Source organism: Myodes glareolus, chromosome 1 (genome assembly GCF_982192425.1).
Source record: "Myodes glareolus chromosome 1, mMyoGla1.1, whole genome shotgun sequence".
In the NCBI taxonomy this organism is placed as follows: Eukaryota; Metazoa; Chordata; class Mammalia; order Rodentia; family Cricetidae; genus Myodes; species Myodes glareolus.
Window position 1 is genome coordinate 86,492,711 of NC_142026.1, and position 19,161 is coordinate 86,511,871.

The window sequence follows — 19,161 nt, forward strand, 5'->3', positions numbered from 1 at the left end:
TGCAGCCCTTTCAGAATTCAATGCACACACTGCGGTCCTGTTTTAGAAGTCACTACTCACACTGCTGTCATGTTTTAAGGTCACTGAATGCACTGTAGCCATGTTTGTTTTCCTCATAAGCTTTAACAGTTTCTTTTGAGCTGACCTCTGTCTGTGTCTTCTAATACATAAATGCCATGAGTATGTGCTAATTGAGATTTTTGCTCATTTCTCTCAACATTTTTAACCTTTTCTGATGTAAACCTTCTATAGAGCTTATGGGATTTCTGTTTTCTTATTATTAATTTTTTTCATTTAGGTTACATTCTGACTGAAGTTCTCCCACCCTCCACTTCTCCTCCATCCACTCCTCCTTCATCTCCATTCAAAAAGGGGCAGGCCTCCCATGGGTATCAACAATACATGACACATCACCCACCAGATGGATAACTGGGGATTGAATTTAGGTTGTCAGGCTTGGCAACAAAAGTGCCTTAGGCCACTGGGCCACATTCTAGTCCATGACTTATTTTATGCTGTAGTTTTTCAGTTTCTAATTATTTATAGCAAATGCATAAAAATATCATTGATTTTTCTATATTGACCTCCTAGCCCATCACCTTGTTAAAGTTCGTTTGTTAGTTCTAATCGATCTTTATTGATTCTTTGGAATATTTTGTGTAGACAGTTTTATTTTTTATGTCTTATTATTTATCTACATTTTTCCTTTTTGAACCAGTTAAGACCATCAGTGCAGTGTTGAAGAAAAAGTGTAAAGTGGTAAGGTGGAGAGATGGCTCATCAGTTTAGGGTGCTTACTGCTCTTGCAGAGGACCAGCGTATAGCTCCTAGTAACCACGTGATGAGTAACTTACAAACGCCTGTAACCTCAGCTTCAGGCGACCCAACACCTTTTTCTGGCCTCTATGGTATTCTGCAGTCATGTGCATAGACATAAACATATATAGAAATAATTAAAATAGGGGGGCAGATGTAAAATGGATAGCCTTACCTTGTTCCTGATAGTGGGGAGGAAAATGTTCAGTCATTCACCCAAAGTACTTTAGACTTTTCCACTTTATATTTCTTTTTACGTTTATAATATTTGTTTGGTCAGAGTTGCTGTTTTGTAGAAACAGAGCCCTGGACTACCATGTTTATTGTGATATCTCTTAGTACTCGGTAGATACATGTTTAATGAGCTCATCCATGGCAGTAAACTTGAACGTGGGTTTTTAGGATATTTTCTTTTCTCAGCCAATTAAAGTTAACATGGCCAAAGAGGAGAAGGTAAGTTTAGTATGTCCCCAATGTGAGTCTGAGGACCCTCCATTACCCATGAGAGTCAGCTGGAAAAACATAACCTACACCTAATAGCAAGGAAGTATGTAGCAAATCTAAATCAAGAAATGCTCTGTTAAGCTTTTTTTCCATTAAACAAAAAGATGCTATGAAAATGTTCCACAGTGAGAAGTTCAAGAATATAAAAGTTAAAATGATAGAATTTACAAAACCTATTAAAAATTATTTGTGACCTTTACTTAGCAAAAATCTCTTTGCTAGGACACAAATAATACAAAATAAAAACAGGTAGGTTGGTCTTGAATAAAATTAAGGACTTTAGAAATATGCTACTTCAAAATAAAAAAGGAAATGTTCCGAAAGATAAATGTTTTGAAAGATAAATCTGAGAAGTAGTTAATATATAGAACTGTAGTTAATGTGTTGGCACATGCCTGAGGCAGAGGCAGGCAGATCTCTCGAGTTTGAGGCCAGTTTGGGAGCTGCAGTCTATGCCCACCCTCTCCCAGATGCTGAGCTGACAGCCCTGTGGCCATGCCTGTCTGTCTTATGGGGTGCTAGGAATTCCAATGAGGACCTCATGCTTGCACAAGTGCTCTTACACACTGCACCGTCTCCTCATCCCTAGTGTTCAGGGCTTTGTTTTGGTTTTGAGACAGGTTCACTCTAACCCAGGCTTGCCTGGAATTCGTAGATGCCTTCCTGCCTCGGCCAACTAAGTGCCAAGACTGAAGGAGTGAACTACCTCCTGATTAAGAGGGAGATTACTTTGAAAGATTTCCTAATGGTCTGAATGTTTGTGAATCCTTTCAACTGATAGATCTTAACCAACAAGGAAGTCGGCGTTAACTGATTCGGATGATAGCTGGTATCATCCAGCTAAGGGATGGGTCTGCCCTTAGCTAGTAATTTTCTTCATTTCCACCCCAGCTTCTCATGCCAACTCCTTAGCGGCCTGATTGGGAGCTGCATGAGTGGTGTCCGCATTTTCCAACTCAAGCTACAGTGGGTTAAGAAAAGCTCCGTGAGTTTCCCCGGGGACATAAAATGAAGCTTTTCTAAGGTACTGCTTTGCCTCTCCATCTCAGATCTGGAAGCACAGATGGTGTGTTTGGACCAGTTAAAAACCCCTGGAGTTATTCAAAGCAACACAGAGAAAGGCGGCGACACGACGAGCATGATGATTCCCATTGGCTGATAGCTGGAGGGAGCTCGGGTGGGAGTGCGGCCGCTGTGGCGGCGTTCACGTGCTTTGCGTAAGATGCCCCCTGATGCCCCCTGTCGGTGCTTTAAATATTCGGGTTTTTTTTTGTTTTGTTTTGTTTTTTGTGAGCTGTTTGTGCTCAAAGGTGTATTAAAATGATGTCTAAGTATACTCAGCTTTAGCCACTAGGTGAACTTTGTACATTAAAATTTAATTTAAAATAACATGTTACCGTTTCTTCTATAGTCTCTGGTTCTTTAAAACCATGGCTTTCTGGATCTTACCAGATAAGAAACTGCACGAGTGGACTTCGGGATCTAAGTTTTTATTTACCCGCAGCATCGTTTCACCATGCAGATGACTAGTTCATTGCTGCTGAGCTGCTGCGGTGACTTATCTTTCAGAAATCCCTTAGTATTTATCAACAGGATATTTAAATAGTGCTTCCGTACATCTGCAGCCGAATGTGCCTGCCACTAAGCAGAGCTCTCAGCCTAGGCTGATTATTGTCAGCCGTCAGTAAGAACCCGTCAGCCGTGTTTTAAGTGCCATTTTTAAAGGCGTTCTAGAGAGAGCTGGCATCTGAAATCTGAAGTGTGGTCTCAGTTACAGCCCAAGTTGACTTCAGTCTTTGTGTAGCAGACAATGGCCTCAAACCCCCATCCTCTTGCCTAGCTTCCAAGTGCTGAGGTCCTAGGCCTCTGCCACCACTGCTGGCCCTCCAAAAACTGTCAGCCACCTAAAAAATAGTAAAAAATGATTTCTTTTAACAGTCTCAATTTAAGTAAGTCGAAGATGTTTCCTCACTAATATATTATGTATGTATTTTCCCTCTCTTGAATTATCCACTAAGACTACATTCTTTCACAGGGATTGCAACCAATAATTTATTTACATATTTTAGAACTTATGATGCTGTAGTTTCCTCAGACTCTTTTCATATTGCTGAAATCTTGTTAAGAAGCAGAGCCATTTCATTTATCTGTGGAATGTTACAGCATTGCATTAATATTAATGAGAGTTCTGACATGTTAGAAGTGCAGGATCAGGTGAATTTTCCCTCCCCTCGACATCCCCCTTAGTGTTATCTTTCTGAATCTACTTTGAGAAGATGGCATTTTGACACATAATTCCTATGGAGATGTAGGTTTTGCTTTTACACAGCCATCAGTGAATGCTAATAAGGGACAGGATCTTTTTAAAATTATGAAAGCAACAGACTGATTTTGTAGTTAAATGGACTTGGCGAGAAAGGAAATACAATTTGCATTTTCTGTAGCGTGCAAGTGGCTTATTATTATTAGGAACGTTACTCAGCCCAAAGCATTGCTTTCAGTATAATCAGTAGATTGTATATGTGTGTATAATCAGTAGACACACCAACCAAAAGTAACTTCAGATTGAGTGTCTCCTAACTATGAGGTAGTCTTCTTTTGTCTCCCTTACATTGATTTATTTGCTTTATTTTAGTTTTTAAATTGAGAAGATTCTTGGAGTATGATTGAACCACATAGAAAGAATGAGACAGGGCCTATGGGGTGATACAGAAAGTTACTCAAGGTGCATTGAGTGAAAACAAGTTATGGACAGTGTGTGTAACTCCTGTTAGGAATAATTATTGGTCATACATGGAGTATCTGGATGAAAGTGTGTAGAAGAGCTATTATGGGTAATAAAATAAGTAAATTTTTACTTCTACATTATATATAATGATATGATACTTTAAATTTTGCAGTAGGCATGTACTATCCAACAGCTGTGGTAAAATTTCAGTTGTGGTAAAATATGTATATGTAATTTTGCAATTAATCTGCAAATTCAATCTTGTAAATCTGAAGCCAGTACCCGTTAACTGCCCTCACCCCCAGTCTCGAGCAACCTTCTTGCTGTTTGTGGATTTGACTGCCCTGGATACTTCCTGCATGTTCTTTCTGCATTTGTCTTCTTTGACTGGCTTGCCTTACTTACCATGATGTCCGTTGGGTGACATTTTTTTGTTTTAATTAGTTTCTTCTACTACATAATATACTGTCTAAACCATGTTACTTTTTTAAAAAAAGTAAGAACAGCATATATTCTCTAGGTGACTGGTCTATGAAATGAGCATTCACTTTGTTGGATAATGAAAAGTTTTCCAAAATTAATCTTTAAGAAGTATTTTTTAAATCAGGTTAACCAAAATTTTAAAAAACTGAGTACAATAATGATAATGAAATGTTAAAACACAGTTCATTAGAAGTAAATATATGAATTGACCTGATCTGCAACAAGTACTTTGATTATATAGGTTAAGAATTTATAACAGCAAACAGGCCCTTGTGTTCACTAACCTTCTTTCCTAGAAGCCAGCAACCTAAAAGCAATCATCAAACACGTACAGAGATTTATGTGTTAAGGTGTTTACCAACAGAGGTTCGCAGAAGTTATCATTCCAGATGAAAACAACGTTGTGCAAATTATAGTACATCTGTAGCCATGACTCTAAATAGGAGAGGAACGGCTTGGGGTCCGGGTTTCTGCAGAGTGTGTTCAGTTTGTGAAAGCATATTGCCTATAGTTACTTGACATATTTTCAAATATTTGTACATATGCTCAATTTTTACAGTTTTAATGGCAGCGAAAGGTCATTATAAACAAACAAAATCAGAATGGAAACTTACAATTATAAAATGTTCTCCAAAAAGGAAAAAACACATTTTTTAAAGAGTTGAAAGGCCAGGCATAGTGGTACATGCCCATAATTCCAGCACTCAGGAAGCAGAAGCAAGAGGAAAGGTTGGATCTGCCAAAATGTTAACTGTTTGTTACTGGACCTTTCTGCTTTTTTATACCATATGAGTCCTTTGAGATGAGTATGGATTACTCTATATCATTAAGGGAAAGTAAACTTTTTAAATAGTAGATTTCAAATGCAATTAAAGAATGTCATTCCTCTAAAAAGAATTCTCTTTGAATCCTAGGGCTCTAGGATCAGATACTGGAGGGTCTACCAGAAACCCTGCTGCCCACTGCGGGCTTGTTGGTTTCAAGCCAAGTTATGGCTTAGTTTCCCGTCATGGTCTCATTCCCCTGGTGAATTCGATGGATGTGCCAGGAATCTTCACCAGATGTGTGGATGATACAGCTATTGTGTTAGGTATTTCTGTGGTTACATATTATTCGAAAGTCTCACTGTAAAACAGTATGTCGGCCACACGTAAGAATATCTTCTTTCAGGTATACTGGCTGGACATGACCCCAAAGATTCCACCACAGTACAAGATCCTATTAAACTGTCCAGGATTCCCAGTGAGGTGGATGTGAGCGGACTGTGCATAGGAATTCCAAAGGTAAGGCCTTTCATTGCTTTTCAGAAAAGATGGCTAGTCAAATGCAGAGTACTGACTAAGGAGGGAGATTGGTTGATTTTGAACCCCTGTGCCCTCTTTTATTGGCCATGTGACTTCTCTTCCTAAGCCCAGTTTCTCCCTTTGTGGAAGAGGATGACAGAAATACAGACCTGAGAGTTGTGGGGTTAAATTTGATTATCCTATAAAGCAAGAGCTTGTAAACTTTCCTTGGAAAGAAAGTGATATTGTTTGGGGCTTTGTAGGTCCTAGATCTATGATTTTTAACTCCGCTGTTAAAATGAAAAGGCAGCCATAGGCAATATGTAAATGAAGAAATATGTCTCTGTACCAATAAAATTTTATTTTTAAAAGTGGATGATTATCACATCTTGCCTGTGGTTACAGTTTGCTGATCCCTGATGTAAAAGACAGGCATATCTTCTCTAGTAAGGCCCCATTAAGTATTATTGCATTTATTTTTATTATTGCCATTTAGACTATACAATTACAATAGCAATTAATAATCTATACATGTGAGAAATAAATTACTGACATTTTAAAGTTAAAAAACAGACCTGTGTGTGTGTGTGTGTGTGTCTATGTGTCTGTTGTCTATGTGTCTGTGTATGCATGTTTTGTCAGTTTTTATCTAAATTTTAATCTATTTTTAAAAAGATATATATATGTATATATATACATATGTATGGATATTATACCTACGTGTCTATTTGGTACTGTGTGTGACTAGTGCCTGTGAAGGATATAAGAGGGCATCAGATGCCCTGGAGGTGAAGTTACAGTTGGTTTACAGCTGTGACACAAGGGAGTTGAACTCGTGTCCTTTGGAAGAGCATTCAGTGCTCTTCACTGCTAAGCCATCTCTCTAACACCTTTTATTATTTCAAGTTATATGTAGGTGTGTGTGTATCAGCATGTGGCTATATATACATAGTACAAGTGCCCACAAGGCCCGGGACATCAGACCCCTGGATTGGAGTTACAGAAGTGGCTAGCCACTAATGTACGTGCTGGCCACTAAGCTCCGGTGAGATAAGAGCTCCAAACTGCTGAGGCCAGACTGACTTCCACCTCAGTTACCCTCCTGCTTCTCTCTCTCAAGTGCTGAAGTCTAGGAGTGTACCAACTTAGCCAATTATATACCTGACAATGCATTAATATCTACTATTTTTTTAAAATGTATTTTAGAAAAACAACTCAGCATAATGAGCAATGAGGCTTTTTAATTTTGGCATCACTGATACTTTATTCTGGAAGGTTCTGTGGTAGGAAATCATCTTTTGCATCCCTGGACTCCACCCCTGTCCCATAAAATTCCTCACCACTATAACTCTACAGTCAAAGCATCCACAGACATTGCCAGGTGACACCTACTATAGAGAATTGCTACTTTAAAAAGACTTTTATTAAGATAACTATCTGTACTTTCTTTAAAAGACAAGGTAGACCAGCTGGGCGGCGGTGGCACACGCCTGTAATCTCAGCACTCAGGAGGCAGAGACAGGCAGATCTCTGTGAGTCCGAGGCCAGCCTGGTCTACAAGAGCTAGTGCCAGCACAGCCTTTAAAGCTACAGCAAAACGTTGTCTCGAAAAACAAAATAAAACAAAACAAAAACAACAAAAACAAACCAACAAAAGACAGGATAAACCAAAGCTTTAGAAGTGAGTCTCATTGAGTCCTAGATCCCATGTAGGCATGATGGGATGCTACTTCACTTTCCTATTCTCAGTACTTTTCATCCATAAAATGAAAAAACCTATGTAATGGGGTGTGGAAAGCTAACCTGAAAGAGCCTCTAAAAAATATCTGCAGAGTATTTGAGACATAGTGAACACTTAGCAGAGTCCCGACCAAATCACCCAGCTTTATACTGCTGTGTCCAGCTGACAGCCTTTCTAGGTACTGACCAGCTGTACTAGCGGTGTTTCAGTGTAGTGGATTGCCAACAATTTTAGCATACAGGTATTTATGAGTCTATATAAACTTTCCTGTGTTTTGTTTTTCCTCTAAGGAATATCTGGTACCAGAGTTGTCGAGTGAAATACGGTCTCTCTGGTCCCAAGCTGCTGACCTCTTTGAGTCTGAGGGTGCGAAAGTGATTGAAGTCTCCCTGCCACACACCTCCTACTCAATTGTCTGCTACCATGTGCTGTGCACATCAGAAGTGGCATCGAATATGGCAAGATTTGATGGGCTCCAATATGGTGAGATGGCTGCTTTGTGGTTTAAGATACCTCAGACATTTGAAAGGTTCATATACTGGTTATTATAATGATTCAGGAAGGCAAATCAGTAAATCAAATTTTTCCTATGTTATTTTAGTATTGAACTTATATTCATCACAGTTCTCTCTTATGTTTTGTTCTCTGGACTGAAGGGAAATTCTTGAAGGGATTTTCTTTGTGTGCCCAATCCATCTGATGTAGTGTCTTACAAGGTGAAGCTCAGTCAAAGTTTGCATGGATGGATGGATGAATGGATGGGTGGGTGGGTAGGTGGATAGGTGGATAGGTGAATGGATAGATGGGTGGATGGGTGGGTGGGTAGATGGGTAGATGAATGAATAGATGATGGATAGATGGGTGCATGAATGGATGGTTGGGTGGATGGATACATGGATGGATGGATGATAGAGTCCTTTCATGGTTCCTTTCTCTCCGTGGTTAAGTCTCATAATTAACTTGTCAGTTAGTCACAATGCAAATAAAAAGAACTTGGACAGGAAAGTCCTCTAAGATCCATACTAGAGCCAAACTTTTAATTCTTTTTCTGGTAATGTTTACTTCTTGTTCTCAGGTCACAGGTCTGGCATTGATGTGTCTACTGAAGCCATGTATGCTGCAACCAGACAAGAAGGGTTCAATGATGTGGTGAGAGAAAGAATTCTCTCGGGAAACTTTTTCTTATTAAAGGAGTAAGACAATTGCTTTAAGAATTTTTGCTTCTCTTGAAACCTTAAAATTTTCATATCTAATACTATACTGGCTTAGTTAGCAAGGTACTTGCCCAGATGTCTAAGGCCCAGGTTTGATGCCCAACATCAGTATTGTGGTAGTGCATGCCTATAATCCTGGAGAATCTTTTAATAGTGTTTGAGCATCCTTCATTTAATTTTATCTCTGCCTTCCTTGACTAAACTGTCCATAAAATACCAAACTGCAACACTGTGTGTTTCCATGTTTCTCTTGATGGAACCTGCTTCCCAGGACTGTTGACCACTGTCTAATTCAGGCAGATGTGAGACTAATTAGTTGTCATTACACTGTAGATAGACTGAGACATAATGATAGAAAATTGTATAAGTCTTTGAGACCCAAATTTTTAAACTGTTGTACCTAGAAAATAACTTAATCACACTGTATCTCACCCTAAAATAAATGCTCTCGTTTAGCAGTTTCCCTTCTAGACAGTATTATTTTGTGATTATTTAATAGAATTGGATCTAGTAACAAATTCTAATGAATAAATTCCAGTTATAAAGTTTTAGAATAACAGTATAGTTGAACAAAATTCATCATTATAAGTTGTTAGGATTCAGCTGGGCAGTGGTGGTACAGGCCTTTAATCCCAGTAGTTGGGAGGCAGAGGCAGGAGCATCTCTGAGGTTGAGGCCAGCCTGGTCTACAGAGTGAGTTCTAGGACAACCAGGGCTACACAGAGAAACCCTGTTTAAAAAACAAACAAAACAAAGAAGAATCTTAGTGATATCCTGCCAGGTGTGGTAACCAGGTCTTTATTCCAGCACTAGCTAGGATCTACATAGTTCTCACCCAGCCATACTACATAGTAAGACCCTGTCTCAAAAAATAAAATAGCAGTTGGCTAACAAGGTGCTTCAGTAAATAAAGGCACTTTAGACTGATCGATGGCTAAAGTTTGATTCCTGAGATCCACATTTTGTGTGGCTCTCATGTGGATCACATGTAGAAGGAGAGGTGTCTCTGGCTGCTTGTCCTCAGCCCTCTGCCCACTCCTTCCTTGTTCCCTCCCCCACAGAGTAAGTATGTAATAGTAATAGTCTTAGTGGTCCCTGATGGGAAAGCTGCGGATCCAATGGCTCATTAATATTTCTAATGTGAGAGAACTGCCTTTCAAAACAAAACAGAAACAGAAAAAGTCTTTAAGATAGCTTTGTATTTTTCCACAGAAATTACGAGAATTATTTCGTCAAAGCGCAGAAAGTGAGGCGCCTCATTTTAAGGGACTTCGTGAATGTTTTTGATTCTGGTGTGGATGTCCTGCTAACTCCCACCACCCTGACTGAGGCAGTGCCATACTTGGAGTTCATCAAAGAGGACAACAGGACGCGGAGTGCCCAGGATGATATTTTTACACAAGCTGTAAATATGGCAGGTGAGGATTCCTTAAGGATGGTGTGGTTTTCTTCAAAGTTTAGACAGACTCCCATGTCTTCAGTTCAGGCTCTAGCAGGATTGTTTCCTAAACACAGTACCCTTCCCTTCTAGAAACTTGAGGGGGATGCATGTGTGTTGTATATGCATATTTTCTTAACCAATATGCAATATTTTTATAATTGGGTTAAATAGACATTTTTAGCAGAAAATCACATACTTCTTACATCAGGAAGCAGTTACAATCATTGTTCCCAATTTGGGAAGCTAAGTTGTTTACTTAGGAAGATAGCTCATAGGGCTGGGGAGGAGGCCCACGGGTACTGCACTTGCCACATAAGCAGGGACCAGAGACCAGAGTTGAAATCCCCATCAACTACATGAAGCCAGATGCAATAGCATGTATCTGTAGCCCCTGCGCTCCCATAGCAGGATGGGAGGTGGAGACTTCCTGGAAGTCAGCTGGCCAGGTAGCCTTTATACACAGTAGTGAGCAAGAGTTCTTGTCTCAGATGCAATGGAAGGCAAGGACCAGCACCAAGGTCTTCCATGTGCGCACAAACAAACCAAAAGAAAATGAAAAGATAGCTGTCGGATCATTCCTAAGCAATTTATGTGTCTTATTTTGGGTTTCCATTGCTGCAATGAAATATGACAGAAACAAGTCTGGGAGGAAAGTGACTTACTCTTCCACATCCCAGTTCATCATCAGAGGAATTCAGAACAGGAATTCAAGCAGGACAGGAACCTGGAGGCAAGAGTTGGTGGAGAGGTGGAACTCACTCTGTAGACCAGACTGGTCTCAAATTCACAGAGATCCACCTTCCCCTGCCTCCCAAGTGCTGGAATTAAAGGAATTAAAGGAGATTGTTACCACCACCCAGCTTTTTCTTTTTTTTCCTTTTTTTTTTTTTTTTTTTTTTTTTTGAGAAGGGGGTTTATCTTCATAGACCTGGCTGTTCTAGAACTCACTATATAAACTAGGCTGGCCTCAAACTCACAGAGATACACATGCCTCTGCCTCCTGAGTGCTGGGATTAAAGGCAAGGCATGGGCCACCACAGCTAGCTATTATTCTGTCTTATCTGTAAGCAAGGGGCAAGAGGATTCACCAGTTGATGACTTCTTTCCCTTCCTCAGGCTTACCAGCAGTGAGTGTCCCTGTGGCCCTCTCAAACCAAGGGTTACCAATAGGACTGCAGTTAATCGGACGAGCATTTTGTGACCAGCAACTTTTGACAGTTGCAAAATGGTTTGAAAAACAAGTACAGTTTCCTGTTATTCAGCTGCAAGACCTCATGGATGATGGCTCATTGATTCTTGAAAATGGAAAGTTAACTTCTGTTTCTCTAACCCAATAGTGATCAACTCTGGGCCTCTGGCTTGCCAGGCAAGCCCTCTGCCATTGGACTGAAACCACCACCACCACCCCACCCCTGCCACTGGATCATGCAGTTCACCTGACTCTTAAGAGGTTCTATTCTCTAAGGTGCCCAGTGATCTTGCTCAACCCTGTGATTAGGGTCACTGTCAACACTGTCTGTCCTGAGAATCACTTCTTCAAATCCCTGTGATGTTGTTCATTGTAATATTTATACATTCATTAAATAACTGTTAAATTCAAGTATTGAATTTTACTATAATACAAAAATTCAAGGCTATAAATACAATGCATTCTGCATAATTTTCATTACAAAGAACAGAAATTAGAGTAAAACTAAGTTTAGTAATAAATGTCTGAAAATGTGTGTACATTTATAACAAAATAGTAACAAAACAATAACATTGACTCCTGAGGTGATGGTGTGGTTTTGACAGGCAGTTCATCCTGCGGTAGAGGTTACCTCAGAGGTGTGAGAAATGCACACAAGCAGACAGGACTTGCCCTGATAAAAGCGCTGGACATATGAGGAAGTGTAGCCCACAAGACCCAGAACCGTACAAGACTGCAACTCCTCAGCCAGGCACAAGACTTCTTTTGTTTCTCTGGAAACAGAGTTAAAATGACAGGACTTCCTCCTTGCCTCGCCTCTCTCAGACCCAGAACAGCTCTGGGTCACACCGAATCACCTCCCTCTTAATCTCAGGGTAGAAGGTTCCAAATGCCCAAGTGACACACAGTGTGAGTGTGTGAGGATGCCAGAGATGACATCATAAGATCTTTCCCTGGAGTGTCGGTGATTCCATACTCTCTTGGTCGGCTTCATCAGTGTTCTCTGTTTGGACCTCTTGAGTCCCAGTTAGACATCTAATAAAATGTCCTCTGGTGTGTCATTGTTGAACATCTCTGTCTTTGCTAGGACACTTGTCACCTCACGTTAATCCGGCATTCTAGTTTGAAACCTGTATATTGTTGATAAGTGAAAGTTGGAACCTGAATTACAGTGATAAATTTATCTGCTTCATAAGAAAAGCTTATAAATGTGAAGGACACGAGAAAATACTGAGGCAGAGCCAGGACTACTTTGTCTAGAATTCACCCTGCCTGTTACTGTCATTAGCAGTTTTCCCTCCTCCAGGGGACGCGTCCACTCACAGATGTTCAGTCTGATCACACATAAAATCTTCATGTGCCAAGCTCACTGGTACTCTCAAATGCAACTGAATTCCTGACAGAAGAAAATATCTATAAGAAAATTGTATTACATTTGGCCCTCCACATCTATTGATTTCACATTTTTTAGAGGTACCACCAACCGTAGATCATAGATCAAAACTGGCAGGTTTAAAAGATGATAGTTCTAGAAAGTTCCAAACAGCTAAACTGGAAAGTTTGGCCTTGCTCTGAGTACTAGGATGAATCCATGCAAAAAGGTAATGTGTAGTGATTGGAGATTCTGGGTAACCCAAAAGTTTAAAGAATACAGAAAAGATATATAAATCTGTCATTTTTTAATCAGAATCTGTTTCCCTGGAATACTTAGATAACTAAGAGGAGATCATCCTAGTTGAAAGAGCTAAATGTAATATTAAAAACAAGCAAACACACTCATACACACCTTGCCCCAATCTTTTTTTTAGGTATCTGTAGCACAAGTTTTAATTAGTCTTAATAAAAAAAAAAAAACCTGGAGTCAGATATTAGGGGGTGAAAGCTGAAAGATGGAGAAGGAGAGCAGTCAGCCACAGAGTTCTTATTTCTATGAAATCTCCAGACCAAAAAAAGAGACGGAGCTCCTATCTCCTCCCACCTTACATTCCTCTCTCCATCCAGTCATACCACTTGCTATCTGTACAGACCTCCAGACCTCTGTGGTTACTAGTGACTTAACTCCACCCTCTGATCTTTAGGCAAGCTTTATTCGTTAGAGTACAAGCCAGATATCACCACAGGTATCTAATTTGGGGTTTGGTTGTTTTTGGATCTTGTTGATTTGTGTTTGGGGGGGTTGTAGTTTGCTTTTATTTGCATATTTTTTGAGACAGGGTAGTCATATCTGGCTTCAAACTCACAAAGATCCACCAGCACCTCTTTTATGAATGCTACGATTAAATACACTTGTTTTTGAGGCAGTCTTGTTATAAATAGCCCATGTTGCCCTTGAACTCACTATGTGACCCAGGCTGAACTCATACTCCAAGATGCTGATTTACAGGCTTGTGCCACCACAACCAGCTAGGTAAGCGTAGTTTGAAATGAAAAACTTTTGGAGACTGTTTACTTTTATGCCTATATTTCACCCTCAGCTGCACTAATTATTTGAATCTAGAAACAGAAAAGTGGGATAAAACAAAAAAGTAGGCTCTCCTGTAATAGACCCCACTAGTGTAGGTACACGGCTGATGCCTAATTTGTATTTCTCCTCTAGCTTGACTGTAAACCTATGATATCTCATTGTGCCAACTCGTTGGAGTATTTGACTGACATGATTTTTAAGGTGGGGAGGCAAAAGTTAGAATCAACAACAGAAGCCTACCAATGTGAAAAATGTGATGTGCTTACAAATTTTAGCAGCCTGACACCACGTAGAGCCAAAGGATAGTGGGAAAATGAGGGTTCCATGTTGTCCCCTCCCCCCTAAATAATTTGAAATCAGAGAGGCAGAATGTGATACCAGGTTTGTGTTATCACAGTGAACTCGAGCCATCTAGAAAAAACACATACAGGAGAGGAACCTCTAAATGTGACAGACCGTAGTGATGTGTGTGTGTGTGTGTGTGTGTGTGTGTGTGTGTGTGTGTGTGTGTGAAGGAGGGAAAGACAAGTTACAGCACAAGAGCACAAGTGTTGAGGTCAGAGAACAACTTTGTGCAGTCCTTTCCTTCCACTTTCAGGTAGGTTCTGGGCTTTCTTACCAAAGGCCGTTACCCAAGCCATCTTACAGGTCCTTAACCTGAAGTTAAGGTAAATCCATACCTTCAGAATTAGAATAAATAAGGTTCCCATTTGTTGTTGTTTCAAATGGAGGCACCAAAGTTGCTATCTTCCTAGTTACTGTGATGAAACACTTAACAACTTGAAGGGCTAATTTCAGTCACCAGCTGAAGGTGCAGTCAATGGGGAAATTAGGGTGACAGAACTCAAAGCATAGTCACATTGGGTCAACAATCAGAAAGGAGAGAGCAATGACTGCCTGTGCTCAACATTCTCATTTCAATGCAGTCCAGGACCCAACTGCAGGGCATGGTGCCGCCCACCTCAGCTAGCCTAATCTAGGTAGTCCCTCACAGGCCTGCCCAGAGGCTCACCTCATCTAGACAGTCCCTCAGAAGCTGACTTCATCTCTATAGTCCCTCCAATGTGCAGAGTCCTATGTCTGGGTGGTTTCAGATCCTGACAAAGCCAGATCGTGTCAAGATGACAGCCAACAGGGACCATCCCAATACTGACCTCAGACTCCCAAGCACCAAATTACAGCAAGCCATACCTCTTCCGGCTACTAGGAGAGCAGGACAGCAGAAACGTGGTTCCACCAATGAGGCCATTTAAGATAGGTAGCTTGTCTTAGTTATTTTGAAAGCAGTATGTGTACCAGAACAGAAATCTGAGAATACTTTTAAATTGCTAATGTTAAGTAAAAGGTTTTTTTCCCCTTTATACATCAATTGACTATAAATCCTAAAGGGTTTTAGGCAGTTTATTTTTTAAAAAAAATGTATTAATACAAAGGTATCTTTTAAAGTAAATAGTTGAAGAAATCAATAAAGTGATTTTAAAAAAACAAGGGTGAGGGATACAGCCAGGGTCCTAAAGACTGGATGATAGTGTGGTGGGGAATTATGCAGCAGCTATCCTGGTGGCCAAAGTCATGAGATTTAAAGAACAGGTAGACCCAGTTTTGACTTCGGTGACTGCCCTTTGGTTATGGAACACCCCTTAACTTCTGTAAGCCATCTGTAGCATAACGGGCAGTCTCAGTGGGGTACATGCCTGATGTGATGACAGACAGACAGGTATTCCAAAATTTGTAGCTATAAGACAACAGCTAAGACCATGGACTTGAGCTTTTCTGACAGAGACGTTGGATAAACTAATGGCACAGGGCCAATTTGTAATTTCCTGGGAAACTTATATACCTCCCTGGTAATATAGTATCTTCTGGAGATAATTTAAAACTGAAAGAATACATATTTTTAAACTATTTTTGTGTTTTTAATGCAGAATTGGCTACCTTGTGGTTTGGAAACGTGGAGATCTGCAAAAGCTCTTGGCTCTGACAGCCAAAGTGCAGAGTTGAAACACTCCTCAGGATGGAGGAGCCTCAGGAGGGACAGCCCCAAATCCCGATGGGGAAAACTTTCAGACAGCTACATTCTTCTCCATGAAAATCATGTCCTAATCCAACATATAGACAGATAATTGAAGCTGAAGAATACTGTGTCTTAGCTACAATTACATTATCAGAAAAAGTTTAAGGTAAATGTTACTAATAGCCCACTGTACATCTATCAGGAAAAGACATTAATGAAGCACCCATGAGACATCTAATCATAAGCAGTTTCACATTGGTCAATCTTCCAAGAAAAATTGGTTACATGATGAGCCTACAAGAAAATGGATAAGAACCGTGGAAGATTTCTGCCAAATGATACCTGGCCATTCTAACACACACTGGGAATACTTCCTGGGCTCTGATGGTATTAATGCACTGAGAGTACCCGAAGGTTTCAAGTTACTAGCATGCACAGTCAAAGCAGTGGGGCTGGATTCAGAGACTGAAAAATTTATATTAACGAAGCATTATAACTCTAATTCATTATTCCACTAGAGCCCTTCTATAGACAATGTCTGACGGCATTTATCTTTTTTTAAGTTACACGGAAATTATTTCTTAAGAAACTGTTTTTCTTATTCAAGGGAATGACCAATAGGACTCAGGTCATTTATTCAGCATGAGGGTGGTTTGAATGGCAAGATACTATAAAATGAGAATTAGCATTTCGAACTTAATTGTATTGGAGAACAGAAAAAAAAAATGATAATAAAAAAAACCTTTTATCCTGAAAAGTGTTCACAACTAGATGAAGGATATTAAAATCGATGGGAGGAGGACAACAAGAATGATTTCTAAGGACTGAAGATGAATTCTGCAACAGGAAAAAAAGCAATTGAATAAGGAGATCTGCTGGCTGAGGTTTCTGTCCTGTTGGGTTCCTGCAGTTGTTAAGTCCCAAAGAAATCACACAGAGGTCTACATTAGTTATAAACTGATTGGCCCATTAGCTCAGGCTTCTTATTAACTAATTCTTTCAACTTACATTAGCCCATAATTCTTGTCTATGTTAGTCACGTGACTTGGTACCTTTTTCGGCGAGGCAGTCACATCTTGCATCCTCTGCATCTGGGTCACGGCTCCAGACTGTGCTTCCCTCTTCCCAGAATTCTTTTTGCCCTGCCTCTACTTCCTGCCTGGTTACCCTGCCTGTACTTCCTGCCTGGCTACTGGCCAATCAACGTTTATTTAAAATATAAGTGACAGGGTACTGACCATTGTCCCACAGCAGAGATCTTTGTATTGGGTTCTCTTTTCATTCTGTATTTTATCCACTATGTAAAATTCAATAGAGTCAACACTCACCAACCCACCACCTATGTTCTATCATTGACATTTTACAATGCTTGTTTTTATCATGTGATCTGTTATCTTTATTCATTCATCTACCTATTTAAATATATATCAAAATATGTTTCTCATTCATATTATACTTTGAACCCAATACTTAACTGTTTGATGTATAATTTGCATACCATAAAATGCACAAATCTTATGCATACATTCCTTGGTTTGCTATCAGCCTTAACCTGTCTAACCCAAATTTCTATCAATCTTTATATAAACCATTGCTATCAGTTCATCATCCCTGTAAAGTTCTTCATTACTCTCCTCCATCTCCCTCCCTGATGGGAGCCACTCTTCTGATTCTTATTTCCCAGCATGGCTTAGTTTTGCTCAATCTTGGACTCCATGACTGTAATCTCCCTTAGGAAAATGCAGGGGGAAATTCTGCTTTTTGAATTTGATTTGAATAGTTTTTAACAAGTTTTACTAATTATAAGACAGCAGAAGTTTGAGTGGGAGAGAATGGTGGCTTCAAAGACCAAATAAGAGAAAAGTCATGCTACATCATTATGTAGTAGTATACTGTTAAAACTTCATACAAAATAATTTCTTTTAGATAAGAATGATGATATGACAGCACTTGGAGCCAGAAGAGGTTCAGAGGGTTCACCCACTGCATTAGTGGCAGGCTTGTAGACGCTGGATACAGCAGCACAGTAGAGAAGTACTGTGTGCCACTATTCTCCGCACAACCTGAACAAACATCTCCTCACCCCTGCTGTGGGATAATGCTCTTGTACACTGTAAAGATTTGTCACTTGTATTGTTTTAATAAGATGTTGATTGGACAGTAGCCAGGCAGGAAGTGTAGGTGGTATGACCAGACTCGGAGAGTTCTGGAAAGAGGAAAGACAGAGATGCAGTTGCAAGCCAGACTCCGAGGAAGCAAGATGAGAATGCCTTACTGAGAAAAGGTACCAAGCCACATGGCTAAACATACATAAGAATTATGGATTAATTTAAGTTGTAAGAGCTACTTAGTAATAAGTCTGAGCAGTAGCCCAAACAGTTTGTAATTAATATAAGCCTCTGTGTGTTTATCTGGGACTAAACTGCTGTGGGACCAGGCAGGACAAAAATTTTCATTTTCACACCCCAGATAGGATGCCTGTAACAGATCAAAGAATGGGTACCACCAAAGTTCAGCTTTGTAAATGAATGGGTTTTGTTAGGGTTGCTTACAGGAGCATGGGTGAGCAGTTAATACAGAAGCAGAAATGGCTCAGAGGTGCAACCCTGAAGCCCATCCCAGCATGGTTGGAGGCTCATGGAACCCGAGAACCCAGAGCACCTGAGTGCTTCTTGGGCAGCACAGGTCAGAAAATGTCTCATCCACGTAGCTCTCTGGGTCTCTGCCTCTTCCAGGCAGTTCTGCTGCTCTGAGCCCTTTTAGGTGGGTTGGCTTCTCTGAGAGAGTTCCTCAGTGCTGCAGTCCTTACTGGTTATACAAGCTTGGAGAGGAAGGAGTCTAGTGTATCTGGTGGGGTTCAGAAACTTCCTAAAGCCTTTGAGTTATTTATTTCCTGAGCTCAGTGGGTTTCCCTGCAGGTTGAAATGCTTCAATTCCCCTTAGAACACCCTGTGTCTGAAGTAGTCTCCCTCCAATGGAAGATTCTTATCTTTGAGGAAATTGCTATACAAGAAGTTCCTGGTTGACTCCAGCTAGCCACCTGCTTTCTTTGGTGAGGTGTGATGACCTTTTGCTTTATTGGGGTTGGGCTGATGGGAAGTCCCTAGTTCTATAACCAACTGCATCTAACTGAGGCATCATCTTTTTATTTTTAATCAATAACAATAATGTTTCCAAGTTATGGTCTTATATGCTTGCCAAACAGTTCTAGATATAAAAACAGCCCCATGCTAAGGAACTTTTCTTATTTCGCTTTAGCAGTATGTATACATGTAAGCAGCTAT

General features: G+C 40.1%; 1 protein-coding gene across 2 annotated transcripts in view; it reads left to right on the top strand.

Moving 5' to 3' along the window:
- Nucleotides 1-11,810, top strand: part of Qrsl1 (glutaminyl-tRNA amidotransferase subunit QRSL1) — a 31,871-nt gene extending 20,061 nt beyond the window's left edge. The window contains exons 5-11 of one of the 2 annotated variants that reach the window (XM_048425029.3): nucleotides 2,370-2,537; nucleotides 5,446-5,621; nucleotides 5,702-5,814; nucleotides 7,846-8,038; nucleotides 8,631-8,748; nucleotides 9,982-10,187; nucleotides 11,327-11,810. In XM_048425029.3, coding sequence (XP_048280986.3) covers nucleotides 2,370-2,537; nucleotides 5,446-5,621; nucleotides 5,702-5,814; nucleotides 7,846-8,038; nucleotides 8,631-8,748; nucleotides 9,982-10,187; nucleotides 11,327-11,547 — 1,195 coding nt within the window. In that variant the 3' untranslated portion in view covers nucleotides 11,548-11,810. The remainder of the gene's footprint in view (nucleotides 1-2,369; nucleotides 2,538-5,445; nucleotides 5,622-5,701; nucleotides 5,815-7,845; nucleotides 8,039-8,630; nucleotides 8,749-9,981; nucleotides 10,188-11,326) is intronic. The other variant, XM_085691013.2, reaches the window with a different exon arrangement.
- Nucleotides 11,811-19,161: the final 7,351 nt, after the last annotated feature.